Here is an 18,344-nt window from a genome sequence, read left to right as displayed (position 1 = left end):
ACATCCAATTCCTTTGTGACCACATCGTAGTATCCAATCAAATTGGTCAGACTAGACTTCCCCTTAACAAACCTATGCTGGGCCTGAACTATTACTGCAGTCTTGACTAGGTGATCCTGCATCACTTCTTTAACCAGTGACACCATTATTTTCCCCAGAACAGAAGCTAAACTAACAGGTCTGTAATTACCCATGTCGCCCTTTGATCCTCTTTGTGAATTGTGAATACACTTGCACATCTCCAATACACACAACCTGCAATTTCCCTGGGTCCAAGGATGCTCTCATAATTTTGACTAAGGGTTTATTTACTTTCTTTGCTGCCTCCTTTAATATAACTTGACAGATCCCATCCACCTCAGGTACCTTTCTTATGTTTAACTTCAACAATTTCTCTTCCACTTTTCTCTCAGCTATTACAAAATCATTTAGCTCCTTGTTAGAGTTTAATAAACTTTAATAAAAGTGTGGCTGTCACTTCCCTACAGAATTCCTCATGTGTGAATGTAGATGCAAAATACTCATTTTGCATCTACATTCACAAATGCAAAAGAGTCAGCTACCTGAGCAAAATCAATACAAATCAAACCATTGATATCAAGTGGCCTAATCTGATTCATACGCTTCTTTCTAGACTTTATATAAGTAAAGAAGTCTTTGCTGTTTTTCTTTGTATTCTTTGCATTCTTTGCCAAAGATTTCTTGTAATCTGTCTTCGCTTGCTTAACCTCCTTTGTGACTTGATTACACACTAGCTTATATCTACCATAGGCTTATGTGTCACCTGATAATTTGTACACATCCCATGCATTTTTCTTCTCTGACATCTGTTTAGGCCTAAACTTTGAACAAGAATTCTTAGTTGGAAAAAGAAAAGCCTAGTAGATTTCAACGTTGCTTCCTTGAATGCTTTCCATTTAGAATTTGCTGTTCATAACATCATCAGTTGATCCCACTGTAGTCACCTTTTATGAAAGCAAAAACCGTTCCCTCTATTTCCCCCAGATGGTGGTCACATCGTTAAGTAAATCCCACATCAGTACACTGTGATCACTGCCACCTTAGTGGTTCCTTTATTTGCAAATTATTAATGCACAAATAATCACTGCTGATAATCAGATCCAAAGTATTAGTCCTTCTGGTAGCCTTTTGAATATGCTGCTTTAGAAAACAATCATACAATAAATCTACAAAAGTCTTGCTATTTTGCAAATGACCAATCCACAATTTCCAGTCTGTTTCTGGGAAGTTAAAATTGCTCATTATAAGATGCTTTTATTATTTACTGGCCCACTCTGTTTCTCTGTTCATTGTACTCATCAGAGTCATTAGGCTTATAATACACTCCTGCTCTCATTTTTCCTTTCTCAGTGCTTATGTCACACCAAACGGACTCTACATTGCACTGTCCACTAATATCAACTGGATGCACTTCCTTAGATTTTCTGTTTCTTAACTAACAGCATAACCCCTCCTGTCCTGTCTATACACATTGTACTCCCCAAATTTTAGTTGTGCATTCCTTATATCTGTGTGATACCAAGTCTCTGATATCCCAACAATATCTGCCTTTGATGTCTTGATGGGTGCTTCAAATTCATCCAGTTTATTTACTATACTCCTAGCATTGGTATACATGCACTTGTTCTTATTATTAATTACCCTAATACAGCCCATGTATTTACTTGTTTCATGATGACTCCCAGCAGTTCCTAAAATTCCCAGCATCTTGTTTCCCAGGCTACTGCTCATTCCAATAGAAGCAGTGCAAGAATCACTTCCACCTCTGCCTGCAGCTACAGTTAATCTATTAGTCTTTGACTCCCCCTGAAGCTAACAGTTTTCCGACCCACATAACACTGCCTGGACTGCATCAGGAAATATTTTTGCATCCTTTCTATTTAAGTGTATCTCATCCCTGCAGAAGCAGTCTCTCCTGTTAACAAGCACAGACCACACTGAGATAAATTCTTCCCCATGAGCCTTGCACAATCTCTCCAGGACTGAATTGACTTACACGGCTCTCATCATATACTCCCTATTTTGTCTGGGCAGAATTGCAGACACTTTCTTGACTTTTTTTCAACATTGATTTGTACTTGTTAAGTAAGTCCGCAAATATCCTACTCTTAATGTCATTAGTGCCAATGTGTAGAACAGTATCGCCTTTTGTGCCCTTAAAAGATGATGTTCTCTCTTTGTCATCAACTTTTGCCTGTGGCAGACAAACCCTGGTCCTATGAAGGAGAAGGTTGGCGTGATAAGCAAAGGAATTTTTATAGATGGTTGCCACTGCACCATCACGGCGAATGGCCCGTCCATTAGATTGAGCAGCATAGTTCAAAGGGAGGCAAAGGGTATTGATAGATGTATTGTGGTTCAGCCAGGTCTCCATTAAACAATATCATACTGTGCAGCAAGGAGAATAGACTGAAGTGTATAGAGTTTGCAACTTATCCCTCATGTTATGAATGTAGCATCTGATATTTACTGATGCAAGTATAGATGAGGCACTTTTTATTTGTTGTGCATGAGTATTATACGTTCCCTGTGGAGCACATAAGCTTTTCTGTCTCCAAAAAGTTTGATTAGGGTATTTTGTGCCCATGAATCCAAGCTGATTAGTGGTTGGTTGGGATTGAGACAATGGAAGAGGCATAAAATGTGTAACTCATACTTAATTGTCTTCCATCTACTTTAATGGAGTATTTCTTCCAATACGTTTCTGTGATTGCTTGAATAATGGTTTTTGGATTTAATCTTGAGACAAAGATTTGGCCTCGTCTGTATGGAAGTTATATGCTGAGCAAGCCACTCGTTGATTGGGTTTTGGATAATTACTTATACAGTGGTACCTTGGTTTGCGAGCATAATTCGTTCCGGAAATGTGCTTGTAATCCAAAGCACTCGTATATCAAAGCGAATTTCCCCATAAGAAATAATGGAAACCCAGATGATTCATTCCAAAACTCAAAAATATTCATATAAAAATGATTAATACAAAATACATGTATACCTTTTTATATTTTTAATGTTTAAATTTAATATACATAAAGCAGTCGAATTTATTAATTATTGGGTAGGGTGACTTTCACTGTCACTAACGGAATCACTGCTATCTGTTGACTCTTTTACTTTTTGTGCGACTTTAACAAGGAACTTATCCAATGACACCTCTTTTGAGGATTTCATGGAAATATGACATTGCATTGTCGTTAAACAGATTCATCGCTCGCACTGCCACAGCCTTACTTGGGTGGTGCTTTTCTACATAATTTTGCAGTGTTTCTCACATTTTACACACCTCCCTAATCTCATTTGAAGAGAGGGATGTCTCCGTTTTTTTTCTCCTCCTCCTCCTCAGATGAGATCTCCTCCATAACCTCTTGATGTTGCTCGCGATGCAGATCCATCAGTTCGTCGGTGGTAAACTCCTGGCCATGTTCCTCCACCAGCTCTTGAATGTCATCCTTATTCGCCTCCAGTCCCATAGTCTTCCCCAAGGACACAATTTCATTGACAACTGGCAGCTCTTGTTCATGAGAAAACCCCCTCAACGCAATCAGACCACAGTTTTCTCCAAGTGGAATTGGGAGTTCTCTTGGTGACCCCATCCCAGGCTTTATCGATGATCTTGAGGCAGTTTACGATGTGGAAATGATTTTTCCAAAACTCTCGGAGGGTAAGGTTAGTTCCTTCGGTTACCTCAAAGCATCACTGAAATAGTGCCTTGATGTAAAGCTTTTTAAAGTTTGAAATGACCTGCTGATCCATGGGCTGGAGTAATGGAGTAGTGTTGGGAGGAAGGAACTTGACCTTAATGAACTCGAATTCTTCCAGTAAGTCGTCCTCAAGGCCTGGAGGATGAGCAGGAGCATTATCCATAACCAGCAAGACTTTGAGTGGCAATTTTTTTTCTAAAAGGTATTTCTTCACTGCAGGACCGAAGATCTCGTTGATCCACTCAACGAACAAGATACAAATGACCCAAGCCTTGCTGTTGGACCTCAACATAACGTTTAACTGGCTCTTCTGCACTGCTCCTTGCATTTCTCGAAGGCTCGTGGATTCTCAGAATAATACATGAGCAGGGGCTTGACTTGGAAATCACCGCTTGCATTAGCACACAGCAAGAGGGTGAGATGGTCTTTAATGGGCTTGTGACTGAGCATTGCATTCTCTTCTGCTGTAATGTAGGTCCTCTTTGGCATCTTTTTCCAAAAAAGCCCCGTGTCATCGCAATTAAAAACTTGCTGCGGCAGGTAACACTCGGAAACCATGAGCTTTTGGAACTCGGCAACGAACCCCTCAGCTGCCTAAGCGTCCGAACTTGCAGCCTCTCCGTGCCTCACAACACTATGGGTGCCACTTTTCCTCCTAAAGTTGTCAAACCATCCCCTGCTCACCTTGAAGCCTTCTTCGTTTTCTGTAGACGTACCTGGCAGTTTATTATGAGGGCGGCATACGAGGCCTTTCCCTTCTCACAGATCAAGTTCTTGGTCACAGTATCACCTGCTAGTTGCTTCTCGTTTATCCACACCAAAAGCAGCTTTTCTACATCTTCTAGAATACGTAGCCGTTGCTTTGATACTCTCGTGACTCCTTTTGCTACATCCAGCCCCCTTAGTTCTTCTTTCTTCTTTAATGCTGTGCAAATCGTTGACGTAGACTTCTTATAAAATCTTGCGATGGCGGCCACTTGCATACCTTGTTCGTGCTTCCCGATGGTTTCCTTCTTAACTTCTACTGTAATCGTCTCCTTCTTCTTACCGCCTTCCTTTTCTTCATTGGGGACATTGTCGTAGTACAGTTAATGAAGAACAGTCACTACATTTGGACACAAAATAAAAAAATGCTTTATACACATACACGTGGTCACAACGCTAGCACGAATGTTAACTATACGAATGAGGTATGCTGATTGAGACCGAGCATGCAAGACAATTACCCACAATCCTGAGCAGCTTGTGATCACGTGATGCTCGGCAGACAAAGTGTGTAGGTAATACTGTACTCGTATTGCAAGACTTCGCTCGTTTATCAAGTTAAAATTTATTAAAAATTTTTGCTCGTCTTGCAAAACACTCAAACCAAGTTATTTGCAATCCAAGGTACCACTGTATTCGTCTTTTCATTGATGTTTGTTAGAGATGGAGGGAAATAAGACGCAGCACTGGTATTAATCAGTTGATTTTCTTCATTGGTCTCTCATTAGTTGGTTGGTTTTCTTCATTGTCCTTGGGTCACATTACTGCTATCGGCCAGTGGGGCCGATAGCAGTAACATCGGCACAAGACTGCCAAAACAGTAATTTTTGTTGTAGAGTGTTTCGGCTGCAGTTGACCACCTCATTGATATATATCCCCTGAATTAGTACTGGCAAGTGTTATGCCCTTTATCTTCTGAGTATTCTTTTTCAATGTATCCTCTGTTGTTGTTTTTACTGTATGAATTTTGGACGAGGGGTTATTATGCACTAAATTCTGATGGGATTCTTCCTCTTGCTCAGATTACGAACCTCGGGGCATAAATTCAAATTGAGGGAAGACAGTTGTAGAATAGATGTGCGGAAATTTGCCTTTAACTAGTGGATGGTTAATTGCTGGAACAAACTTCCATCTATCGCTATGGAAGTTGATAGCTTAAATAAATTCAAGGAGGAACTGGACAAACTTTTAGAGGGGATGGATGTGTAAAATTGTTTTTGTACTTGCTTTCTTGCATCACATGCCTCCATTACTACTACCTGAAAACGAACAGCACTAAAATCAGGGGACTACATTGATAAAACCCCATGAGTTAATTGTGCAGTCTTTTTCACTCTCCACTGCTCTGAATGTGGTATCAGAGCTGGTACATCAGTCTTAGATTACTGCTCCCCATATGAATTGCCTCACATTTGTCACTATTAAACTTTAATTTCCACTTCTCAGCCTTTCTGCCTAGTTTGTCTACATCTTGTTGCATTAGCATACCCTGATTACTGTGATTAACTACTGTGCTAATCTTTGTTTCATCTGTAGTGTTAAGCAGATATATGATGAAATATAATATAATGAGATATAATGCCTGATATAGAAATATAGAAAACAACTACAATGGGCCCAGTACTGAAACCTTGGGAACTACTAACAATATTAGTCCAAGAAGAGCAGTGTCCATTGATAACCACCCCCCTGTCTTCTCCGACTCAACCATCCCTTTATCCATAGCAGCCACATTGCTCCAATTTAAAAATAGTCTTTTATGTGCAGCAGTATCAAAAGTTTTTCTGAAATCTAAGGATATGATGTCAGAATTATTCTTTGCACCCAGTTCCTTTGTTAGTGTTATAGCATCCAATCAGATTGGAGACAAAAAGAACATCTGGAACACAGTTGGTTGCCATTTGCCAGGAAGACACCTTTGCAGTACTCCGTCTTTGTGCTCAAGGCTCCAGAGTTTCAGTAGACACTTCCCAAATGTGACTTTGGACACTCAACTTGCTCAACATCGACTTGGACCTATGGGCGATTGACATCTTGGGCTATCTTACTGTATGTAAAGGACAGGTTTACAAGTGCCGGTCCTAGTATGTCGATGTCATTTTATATTATGATTAATTCTCTGTTCAGATATTTTGTCTTTAATGGTTACTTTGTATTTTTGTGATTGATCATTTATATAGTTGAATGTTTTGTAAGTTTCCTCTGGTTATCTGTGCAGGGAATCAAAAATGCATACCAGTTAATTTATTAAAGAATTTTATTATTATTATTATTGCATCTTAACAGATCCATGCTGTGAATGCAGTATAAGCTAGACAATCCTTTATTACTTCTTAAACCAGTGACTCCATTATTTTCCTTAGAACAGAAGTCAAGCTAATAGGTCTGTAATTACTCACGTCTTCCTTTGATCTGATATGAATTGGGGATATATTTGCACATATCCTGTCCATAGGGATCTCTCCTGAATCCAAGGATACTGTCATAATTATGGCTAAACATTTTCTTACCTCTTTTGCTACCCCCTTTAACATTATTGGTCAAATCCCATTCACCCCAGGCAATCTTTATGTTCAGCTTCACCAATTTTTCTTCTGTCAGTTCTAAGAAAATCATTAAGCTTCCTATTAGAATTTTATACACTTCTGGCATCCCCATCCCTAAAAAATTCACCCTGTGCAAGTATAGATGCAAACTGCCCACTCCTTCCTTTTACTGTTTTAGATAAGTAAAAAGTTTTTACTGCTTTTCTTTGCACTCTTTTCCAGAAGCTTCTTTATCTACTGTAGCTTGCCTAACCTCCTTTGTGACTTGATTGTAGATTAGTTTATATCTACTGCAAGTATCTATATCACCTGATAATTTATATGGATAACATGCAATTTTCTTCACTGTCATGAGTGTTATCAGTTCATTTGACATACAATTAGGTCTGTGCCTTGAACTGTATTAGTTGGTATAAAATGCCTAATAGCATTCTTTGATAACTTCACCGCTTGATTCCACTGCAGAGAATTCTAAAACTCTCTGAAACCACTGTAGGCACCATTACAAAAGTAAAGTCCTTGACAGCAGTTACACCTTTAAGCAAATCCCACATCATTACATGTGATCAGTGCCTCCTAGTGGGTCCTTCATCTGCTGCTGACAATCAGATTGAGAATATTGCCCTCTCCCACTTGCCTGGATACTGCCTCTTTAGCAGCTGTGTATAATTATAAATAATGGACATCACAACACTTATTTTCAAAATACAGCTGAAACACATCAAGCTGCATGACCAGTAATAGTAGCTAAAATAGAACTTGATATTTGTTTTACATTAAATAAAAAAAGAATTGAATTTCTTTATAATACAGTTGTTATTTTTCTCTGTTAGTTAAATTGCTGCATGTAGAGGAAATTATTTTGGTTTATTGGTTTTTATACATTACTTTTATTTATTTATCTTTACTAGTGCTTTGAAAACTTCTGGCCTCCTTGCCGAATAGCCAAAACTAATCCTAAGGTGTACCAAAGTGAAATAAAATATTCTAACATTTTAAATGAGAGAATTGCAAAAATTATCTGCAGTATTAGTTAGTGCAGTATCTGACAGAAAGTTATCTCTTGATTAATACCAATGTGTTCTTATTTTGTTTGATACTTCAAACCCATTTAAATTGAAGCAGATATATTTTTGTCCCAGAATTTTAAATTATCGACGTTTTTCTATATGTTTCCCTCCTTCGATCTGTTTCCTCATCCAATCAGTGCATTGTGTGAATAGGCTTCACACTAAATAAATATGTTCTTTATAGAACAGATTTATCCAATATATGCATGTATTATTTCAGGCTCAGCCAATCTTTGTTTATTTCTTAATACATCTATAGTCTCTGCCTCTTTACCTCTTAATACATCAGTAGGTCTTGCTTGTCTATATCTTTATAAACAATACTAGACTTTTTGAAAAAGATATTGTTTATGGGATGCTAATAATACATCTCAAAAACTTTCCCTACCCATTAGTGTTTTTCACATATAGGTGGATCTTTTCATTATTCAACCAATCACCCAGATTTTCATTGGTTTGTAATAAGAGTGCAAGCATGACTACCCATTCTGCTTTTGCCTAGGAAACAGTACTATGCAGTTAGTTTGTTTGGTGAACTTGTGCATATGCATAGTCTGGCTATATTAACTATCATAATTTTTGCTCAGAGATATAATCAAGTTGAATTCCAACCTAATGGAAGGTGTGAAGGTCTTTAAGAGATGGCAAGTGAATTTGCCAACATCAAAACTCAGCAAGAAAAAATATTTCAGCCATAACTATATTTGTAATATATCTCTTCACAAGTCATGTGCATAAAATACTATCTTAATGGTAACTGCACACTTTTCAAAATTGATGATCATAATGACTTCAGTGTGCAAAGTGAAATAATGATGAACACTTCTTTAATGTTACTGTCGAGATTTTCATTATTTAGTTTATTTTTATAATGGCAGTTTTCAAAAAATTTGTTTCTTCAGCTCGTGAAGCAGCTATTTGGGAATTAGAAGAAAGACACATGCAAGAGAAGCATCAGTTGGCTAAACGTCAGTTAAAGGATATTTTTTTCCTACAACGACATCAGATGCTTGTGCGACATGAAAAGGTATGCCAACCTAAGCTAGTTACATATTTAGTGATTTTTATAACTTTTTTTTTCCCTTTTAAAATATGTAATTAATCTTCTCTCTTCTTCTTTGGCCACTGTTTCATTTGCTAAATTAACTTTAGCATCATTAAGTGCTCAACTACTTAACCAGTTCTCAGATTACACCATACTGGAATGTTGTTCCAGTTCCTCATACACATCAGTAATGTTATGTACATACTTGTTTATTAACAGTCTGATGTTTTGTTAATGAGAGTTCTGTTTCATAAAATTTTCCATTTTGCATTCTATCTACGTGAAATCACTAAGAGCAGAAGACACTGATCCCACAGGAGGTAGTTATTCTTGGTGACTGTTGTTAGTGAAATATTAAACATTAAGGATAAATGAAATAGTAACAGGGTGTCTACCAGGAGCAAAAGTTGGTGATATTGAAGTTCCTTTTAAGGGCTCACAAAGTGGGTGTTTTTTTTTTTTTTTTGCATGTAGATATTAATGATATTAAGAATAAACAATCTGTGGCTTTACTTCATAGTTAGGAGGTGATGTTGAGAAAAAACTGCAAATTAGGACTAAATTAGTGTCTGTTATACCAAGGCATGACAGTTGGGCATTCACTTATGCCCAGGAAAGATTGTACAGGGCTCATGAAATAGGATTTTTCACAGTATGTCCTGTACTTATTAGCAGAAAGTACTGTTTTTATACCATTGGAACACACTTGGATAGAAGGGGTGCACGAATATTTGATTCTATCAAGGGAATGTGGTTTGGTGGGGTAATAGTCTAATATTAACAATAACCAGAGGCGAAGTTGATTTTTACATTGCTGCTATTTGGACGTATAATAGCCTTGAAAGCTAGGGGTGATGATGATTACAATGAAGTCCACATAGGACTTCTATGTATATAAACATACATGGGCTGTATTAGCATTACTAACAGCACAAGCAGGTCCATGTACACTTACATATTCACTAATGCTTAGGAGTGTAGTAAATGAATTTGACGTATTGATTAAATCATCAAATGCTAAGATTATAGGAATATCTGAAACATGGCATCACTGATATAGATAATGCAAGCAAAATTTGAATGTACACACACTCCCAACTTTTCGGAATCAAAAAACGAACACACTTTGATTAGAAATATAGCATTGGACAAATTGCTCCCAAACTGTGTTTGTGCACTGTCTGAATTGTTCCTGGGCTTTTTTTATACATTAATGGTAACTGATTAATGTAGGACATATGCTGCCAAACAAAAATTACACATCATCATGAAATGCAATGAACAGCAGTTTGGGAGCTGTTTTAAAGTTTTCTGCTTTATTTATTTATTTATTTTAAATATTTATTTGTTTCTATTTTATTTTTTTTTTATTCTGCTCAGTTAGTGTGTTCGGTGACTGTGTCAACAGCAGTCACTGAATATGGGCACATGAACAGGTTACCTACTCCATAGGTCTGTCCACAGGAGCACCCACTAAATGGTGTTCTCAGAAATGTGTCTGTGCACATTGGTTGTAGTCTGAGAAATCATAAGCCATCTGTTGTTCCAGACAGAATGCGCCAATGGTCATTCACCTCAATTGTCAACCAGATGTGGTCTCCCATCCCAGCATATTAGATGGTTGGTTTTCCTCTCTGAACCATCCCCACTACACCTTCACTATGGCAGCCCTTGAACTGATTCCTACAGTTGCTGAGATGTTGTCCCCCATCTTCCTAGTCTCACAAATAATTTCCCATTGCATGGGCTTTGTACTATGACCAACCGACAGGCACTACCTATGCTGTCATAATATATGCTGCACTGGTTGGTGACATCATTACTAGGTATTTGGGATGCATCCACTCATGGAGACAGGTGATCATAATGTTTGACTCATGAGTGTATAACCACTTTTAGCTTGAAAGATTTTTATCCTGAATTTTTTACCCAGGCCTATTTTAAAACTGGATTTGGCACATTATGGCATTTATTGTCAATGTGATATTAAAACACAAAACAAACAACCAACCTCCTTTCTCCATATATTTGATATTAAAATAGCACATATGAGGAAATGCCACTTTCCATTAATAATATCTGTGAATTCATAAGAATATTGAAAAGTAGTGAAAGATTATTTTCATTTTCAGATTTATAGTTATATATTATGATCAAAATGTATCATTGATATTGCACACAGATCTCATTTGGCTCATAAATATTTTGTTTTATTTAGGAGCTGGAACAAGTTAAAAGAATGAATGTTCGAAAAGAAGAAGAATTGATAAAATGGCAGTCTATTGAAAAACGGCAGTTACCAAAGAGAATTCGATCAGAAATGAAAACAAGAGAAATGATGTTTAAAGAAAGTCTACGAATCAGTATGGCCAACCTTTCAGAGTCTCCAGATGAAGAAAGAGAAAAGCTAAGGAAGGTAAATTGATTGTTTCTGTCAAAAAACTAAATTTCTTCCAAAGAAGTTTTTCTTTTTTTAGCACATGCCCAATTTAAAATAGTTATATGGTACATCTGGTGTAGAGTATATAATAGGATTATTTTTGTGAACAGAACTTTTAAGGGATGCATAAATAAAAAATCTGGAGTTCATCGTAATAGTAAAGTTAATGAAATTAGAAATTTTGCTTTTATTTGTGCAAACTCTGTCAACCCATGGGTTGTCTGGATTTGCTTTATCTAAAGTCCTTAAAATTTTATCCAGCTCTTTGTATGACATCTGCAAATTGCTGTGCTGGATGAGTCTTAATAATAATATGATGTCATAATACAACTCTCCTCTGGTCAAAAGGCCTCGTGGGTAGCCCAGTTGGTAGAATCGCTGTCCTCCCCTCATGGGGTGGAAAAGACCTGGGTTTGACTCCTGTCGATGAAGGGATGAATTTTTATGGATTTTTTTCATAACGTGGTTGAGTCAGTCAATCTCAGGCAAGGGTAGCATGGTTTTCTCCAGGAAAGTCTGGTGTTTCGTCCAGCAAACAGAAAATCAACCTCAGAACAAGTGCAATAATAATAAATTACAGACAGTATATATATGGAGCAATATGGCCTTAGTCACTGATGCTCCTAAAACTGTACTACAAGAACAACATCTCTGCTGAATGAGTTATAATAATAGTAAATGAGTTATTGTAAAGTAAAGTTCACTGAAATTAAAAATTTTGCTTTTATTTGTGCAAGCTTAATTTTTGCACCTAGCAATTCAGAACTTTTTCTTACAAATTAACCTCTGTTACCCTGTGGCTCCCTTGACTTACTGTAGCTAAAATTCTTAAAATTTTATCCAGCTATTTACATTGCATTTGCAACATATACAGAATGCAGTAGATGAGCCCAGTAAAATCATCTGGTTGTATATTCCTTTAGTGTCAGGAATGAGTGACTGAATTTTACACTTTCCAAAAAAAAAAAATTCACTTCCCTCATCTCTTGATACCTTTCTCAAAATGATTAATGTATACCACCTTCTTTAGCTAGTTAAAAACTAACTTTCTGGTACTATTTTTGGCAATTATCTCTATCTGACAGGAAATAGCCTAACTACTTATCATATGTATGGCACACTATGCCCATAGGTGTCGCTGCACCCAATAAATCCCCAAACTAACAATAACATATCTTGATATTATGCAAAAAAGCTGAATAAAAACTGTGACAGTGTCAAGCATGAGGAATAGTTCTGTTATTCCCCATCATAAGATTTCTACCAGATGTAACCTTTCGATAATTACAAATAAGAGAAAAAAATAAAATATGTTTAACATCGACAAATACAAAGTACTGCATATGGGCAGCAGTAATCCCAAATTAACTTACCAACTGTATGGCACTACACTCAGGGTAGTGGAAAATGAAACAGACCTAGAGGTAATTGTGCAGTTAGATATGAAGTTCTCTGAGCATTGCAGACAGGATGCCAAGACAGCACATGGGGTTTTGTCAAATGATATACAGGAATTTTGCCAACAGGGATAAGGAGGTGATTATTCCATTGCACAAGGCAATTGTCAGATCACACCTTGAGTACTGCATACAGGTCAGGAGACCTCATTTTAGATTGTTTAGGGTAACAAAGGGATGCTCTTACCAAGAAAGGCTTCAGTTCTGCAAATTGCATCATCTGGAGATTGGGCACCTGCACGGTAAATCTGATTGAGGTGTTTAAGGCTTTGAATAGATCGGGCAAGCTCAATACTGATGGGATTTTTCGTCTTCCTGAGACTATGCACATGAGGGGCATAAATTCAAATTGGGGAAGGATGGTTGCAAAAGAATAGTTGTGCAGAAGTTGTCTTTAGCCAGCAGATGGTTGATCTCTGGAAAAACTTTCATTTGATGTTGTGGAAGTGAATGGCTTGAATGAATAGACAAACTGTTGGAATGGTTTTTTTTTTTTTTGCTGATGCTGTGTTAGCTTGCTTTCTTGCATCATTTGTCAATACTAATACTAAATAGTAGTATTATTAGTATTGGCCAATTAAAGTATTTTGTATTGTTTGATTTTGATGTTTTCTTACTGGCTCTTTCACCTTTTTATGTACACATTTCTACTCTGCTTCAGAAACAGCACTGAATAGTCATATTGTTTTGTTGGTTATTGTTATCAGTTTAACTGAATTATGAAATGATCACAACAATCAGCATGCACTATACAGTCAGTTCTGTTATAACATGGTACATGTGTTCCTAAAATTCACCATGTTATGTTATTTCATGCATTAAAAACAACAGGGCTTATGAGAAAAATAGGGATGGGGCAGAACACTCAAAAAAAAAAAAAAAAAGTTCAGTCTGTTAAGTAATACATTAAAAAAATAAAAAGTTAGGCTCGGGGTGGATCTTTCATTTTTGTAAAAAAAATGAATACAGTTGGATTTTTGTGCTGATAAGTGATAGCCACTGCGAGACATCCACAGCTCAATATTGTTAATTGAGATCTGAAGCTGTCCCTTGATAGAATTCATAATTTTCCCTTGGCATGAGATCATGAGGTCATCAGCACAGTGATATAATTCTACTGTGCTTGGAATATCACAGATGATATTGTTTATTCTTATTAAAAATAGAGTAGGACTCAAAATAACTTATTGTTTCAGGGGACCACCCCCTCCTGGATATGGATTATCGAAAGAACATTTCGATGACTAACCTGTAAGGTTCTGTCCTTACATTTTTGTGTCAATACACAAAAATCCAGCTGTATTCATTTTTGTAAAAAACGAAAGATCCACCCTGAGTCTGAATTAAAACTTAAAAATTTCACCATACCTCTTTCAAATAGTATTAGATTTCTTGGCCTAATCCTGGATAATAAATTAAACTTCTTACAACACATCACTTGCTTGAAAAAATTAAATATCCTCAGAGATCTTCAACATGGGGTCCCCCCCCCCCCGATACACTCTGCTTCGACTATATCGGGTATTAATCCGATCTCACTTGGATTGCGGAGCTCCAATGTATGACTGCCAGGAAAAGTACACTAATTTGGCTAGACACTATCCATCACAGTGCTCTAAGGACTGCTTTCGGAGCATTCAGAACATCCCCTGTACAGAGTCTATATATAGAGGCACAAGAACTTCCACTCCATCTTCGGAGGAAAATGTTGCTACTCAACTATGCAGCAAAAATACGGAGCCTTCCCTTTCATCCTATCATGCCATACTTATTTGAGCCCCATTGGACCACCTTTTATCAGAACAAATCTAATGAAAACAAGCCAATTGGGATAGGCTGCTATGTTAACACAATGCTGGAATTTAGACATGGGTAATATCTTTCAGGAAACAAGCACACATGACCCTCCATGGTCTGATTATACATCAGTCTGTGATGTCTCATTCCAGCAATGGGGGAAAAAGCAAGCAGCAGATCTCACCATCAGGAAACTCCATGCTGCTCATGTAGCTAAAAATTCTTGTGGTTTCAAATATATACTGATGGATCAAAAACAAGTGTGACAGTGGTTGCAGTGGCAGTTTCTTCTATTTTTTCTAGCTCTGTGTCCCTGCCAAAGGAATGCAGCATCTATTCTGCTAAACTGTGGGTGATTAAAATATCTCTGGATCATGTGATTAATCTGTCCAGTAAGCAAACTATGATCCACTCTTATTCTCTGAGTGCAATAACAGCATTGAAAAATCCATCCAAGCCAATCTACCCTGTATTGAAGAAAATCAGATCCCAGATAATTGCATTACAAGCTGATAACCAATCAGTTACTTTCTGATGGATACCAGGTCATGTAGGCATCAAAAGAAATGAATATGCAGATCAAGTTGCTAAACATCCAATCATTGCAAGCTCTCCTAACTACCAAGTGCCATATACAGACTACAAATCAGTCATAAAAAATGTGTGTGAAGAGCAACGGTTGCAAATCTGGCAGGCTCAGGGCAGCAATAAGCTGCTTCAATTTAAACAGGAACCTAAGTTGTGGCCATCAAGTATACGATCAAATAGGCAAGAGGTGATCCTCACTAGGATGCATATTGGCCACAAGCATCTAACCCATATTTATCTACTCATTTGGGAAGATCCACCTATTTGTGCATATTATCAGTCTACACTTACAGTGAAGCATATTCTAATAGATTGCAACCATGATAATAATTAACGAAACACAATTTTCACATCACTTTCACATCTGCAAGAACCTTTAACATTACCTTATCTAATTGGAGACGATGCAAATCTATTTGAGTTCTTTGTTTTCTTGAAGCAGACAGGATTATTTAACACATTTTAACTGGTAATTGCACTACAAAATAGAATCGGGCACAATATGGCCTTAGTAGCCCTTGTGCCATTAAACAACATATCAACCAACCACTCGTTGTAGAAGGGTGTGACTCATTGTCCTGCTTTTCTTTCTTCTGCACTGGCTTAAAATAGCTATATAGCTTTGTTGTTTTTCCTGCCTCCTCCTTTCATACAGGAGCTGCCTGTATGGTTCCAAATGGGTTCAAATGCCACAAAGCACTATCATCATTATCTTCAATCCCACTTAAAGCAGCTGATAACTGCTGTTTTAAAATAAAAACCCTTCACTTTACCCTTGATGGTAATTACATCTTTAGGTGGTGCCTCCATAGCCAGGTGGGCAGGAGCAGCAGTGCGTAGCACATGCTACTTGAATGACCGGGGTTCGAGCCCGTGACCACCAAATACGGAGGATACAGAAAGGTCAGAGAATGACCACAACATACCCCGGAGCAATATGGTCTTAGTTGCTAATGCTCCTAAAAACCTTAAGTAAATCCCCACATCAGTAGACTGTGATCACTGTCACCTAATACGTGCCTCCGTAGCAAGGTGGGCAGGAGTAGCACATTCTTCTTGATTAGACCTGGGTTCGAGCCTGTGACCACCGCATATCCCTGGAGTAATATGGCCTTAGTTGCTAATGCTCCTAAAAAACCCAACAACCTGTCACCTAGTGGTTCCTTTATCTGCAAATTCCTAATGCATGCATCATCGCTGCTGATAATCAGATCAAGAGTATTATCCTCTCTGGTTGCCCCTCGAACGCTGTAGAAAACAATCCTCCAATAAATCCACAAAAAGTCTTGCTAGCTTGCGAGTGACCAATCCACATTTTCCATTCAATATCTGGAAAGTTAACCCCCCCCATTACAAGACATTCTGATTTATTGGCCCACTCTATATCCCTGCACAATTGTTCTTTCAGTCATTAGGCCTATAACACACTCCACTCATTTTTCCGTTCCCAGTGTTTGTCACACCAAACTGACTCGACATTGCAATCTCCACCCATGTCAACTGGATGCACTTTGTTAGATTTTGTATTTCTTAACTAACAGCATAACCCCTCCTATCTTCCTACCCTGTGTATCCTTTCTGTACACATTGTACTCCCCAAATTCCAATTCTGCACTGCTTATATCTGTGTGACACCATGTCTGATATATCCCAACAATATCTGCCTTTGATGTCTTGATCAGCCCTTCAAATTCATCATTTAGCCCGGGGGGTAGAAGATTGCTGGAACAAACTTCCATCTCATTGTGGAAGTTGATAGCTTAAATAAATTCAAGGAAGAACTGGACAAACTTTTGGAGTGATATGGATGGGTGAAATGGGAAGGTGTTTTTTTGGCTGATGCTGAATAAGCTTGCTTTCTTGCATCACATGCCGCTGCTAATGCTACTTATATAAACTAATGGAATACATTATTCACATTGTATAGCAAAACTGCCTTTAAACTACTTTTGAGGCATCAGTAAATAAAGAACATTCACAATGTTTCTTTAATTGCATGCTGTTTTTTAAATGGTTTGCGCTGCAGCCATACATTGACATTAACATTGACGTTAACCTTGGTGCACACATATGCCAAGTTGGAACTGGCTCAACCACATCATGTATCACAGCCGATTGATTGAAAAATGTTACCTTTTGAACAGCATCCTAACATCAAGTTCTTATATAATTTGGAAAAATTGCTACAGAGACACTACAGCCAGGAGCTCACATCTGGTGAGTACGAGCTTGGCACACCCGGAGTCCTGAGCTGGATATCATCATTCTTCCTTGCACCATATGGTTAATAATAATAATAATTATAGAAAGTTTAAGGAGATGACGCTTTGAAGAAAACAGCGGTTTATGAGTGTTTAGCCAGTTTAAAAAACAGACAGGAAACACTGGAAGGTGAATCTTGCAGTGGATGAACTTCAGTGTCATAAAACAACTAAATTGTCACCGAAGTTTGTTTGTTTGTTATTTGGTTTTTAGGACCATTAGCAACTAAGGTCATATTGCTCCGGAGTTATGCGGTGGTCAATCCCTGACCTTTCCGCATCCTCCATATTTGGTGGCCATGGGCTCGAATCGCGGTCTAATCAAGAAGCGTGTGCTACACACTGCTGCTCCTGCCCACCTGGCTATGGAGGCACCGTCACTGAAGTGAAGGAACTCATGTGAAATGATAGGCAAATGACTGTCATTGAGATTACTCATGAAATTGGGCTGTTTGTTTGTTTCAGCATGCATAATCCTGACCCAAAATTTAGGATTGCATCGCTTGTGTACAAAATTTGTTCCACACTTGCTGTCAGATGAACTACAGGGAAAGCCATCATGGGTGATTTATTTGAAAAATTTACTCGAGATCTGTTTCTCCTAAGAAAAATGGTCACTGGGGTTGAGAGTTGGGTCTTTGCCTATTTTAGCA

General features: G+C 37.8%; 1 protein-coding gene across 1 annotated transcript in view; it reads left to right on the top strand.

The window, feature by feature from the left end:
- LOC150078339 (serine/threonine-protein kinase 10-like) overlaps nucleotides 1-18,344 on the top strand; it is a 387,198-nt gene that overhangs the window by 356,611 nt on the left and 12,243 nt on the right. Inside the window, exons 18-19 of the mRNA XM_090385108.1 lie at nucleotides 9,006-9,130; nucleotides 11,367-11,564. Coding sequence (XP_090241234.1) covers nucleotides 9,006-9,130; nucleotides 11,367-11,564 — 323 coding nt within the window. The remainder of the gene's footprint in view (nucleotides 1-9,005; nucleotides 9,131-11,366; nucleotides 11,565-18,344) is intronic.

Source organism: Mastigoproctus giganteus, chromosome 11 (genome assembly GCF_048544385.1).
Source record: "Mastigoproctus giganteus isolate SK-2022 chromosome 11, ASM4854438v1, whole genome shotgun sequence".
Taxonomy (NCBI): Eukaryota; Metazoa; Arthropoda; class Arachnida; order Uropygi; family Thelyphonidae; genus Mastigoproctus; species Mastigoproctus giganteus.
The sequence above is the reverse complement of the archived record's forward strand: the minus strand, read 5'-3'. Positions and strand labels throughout refer to the sequence as shown.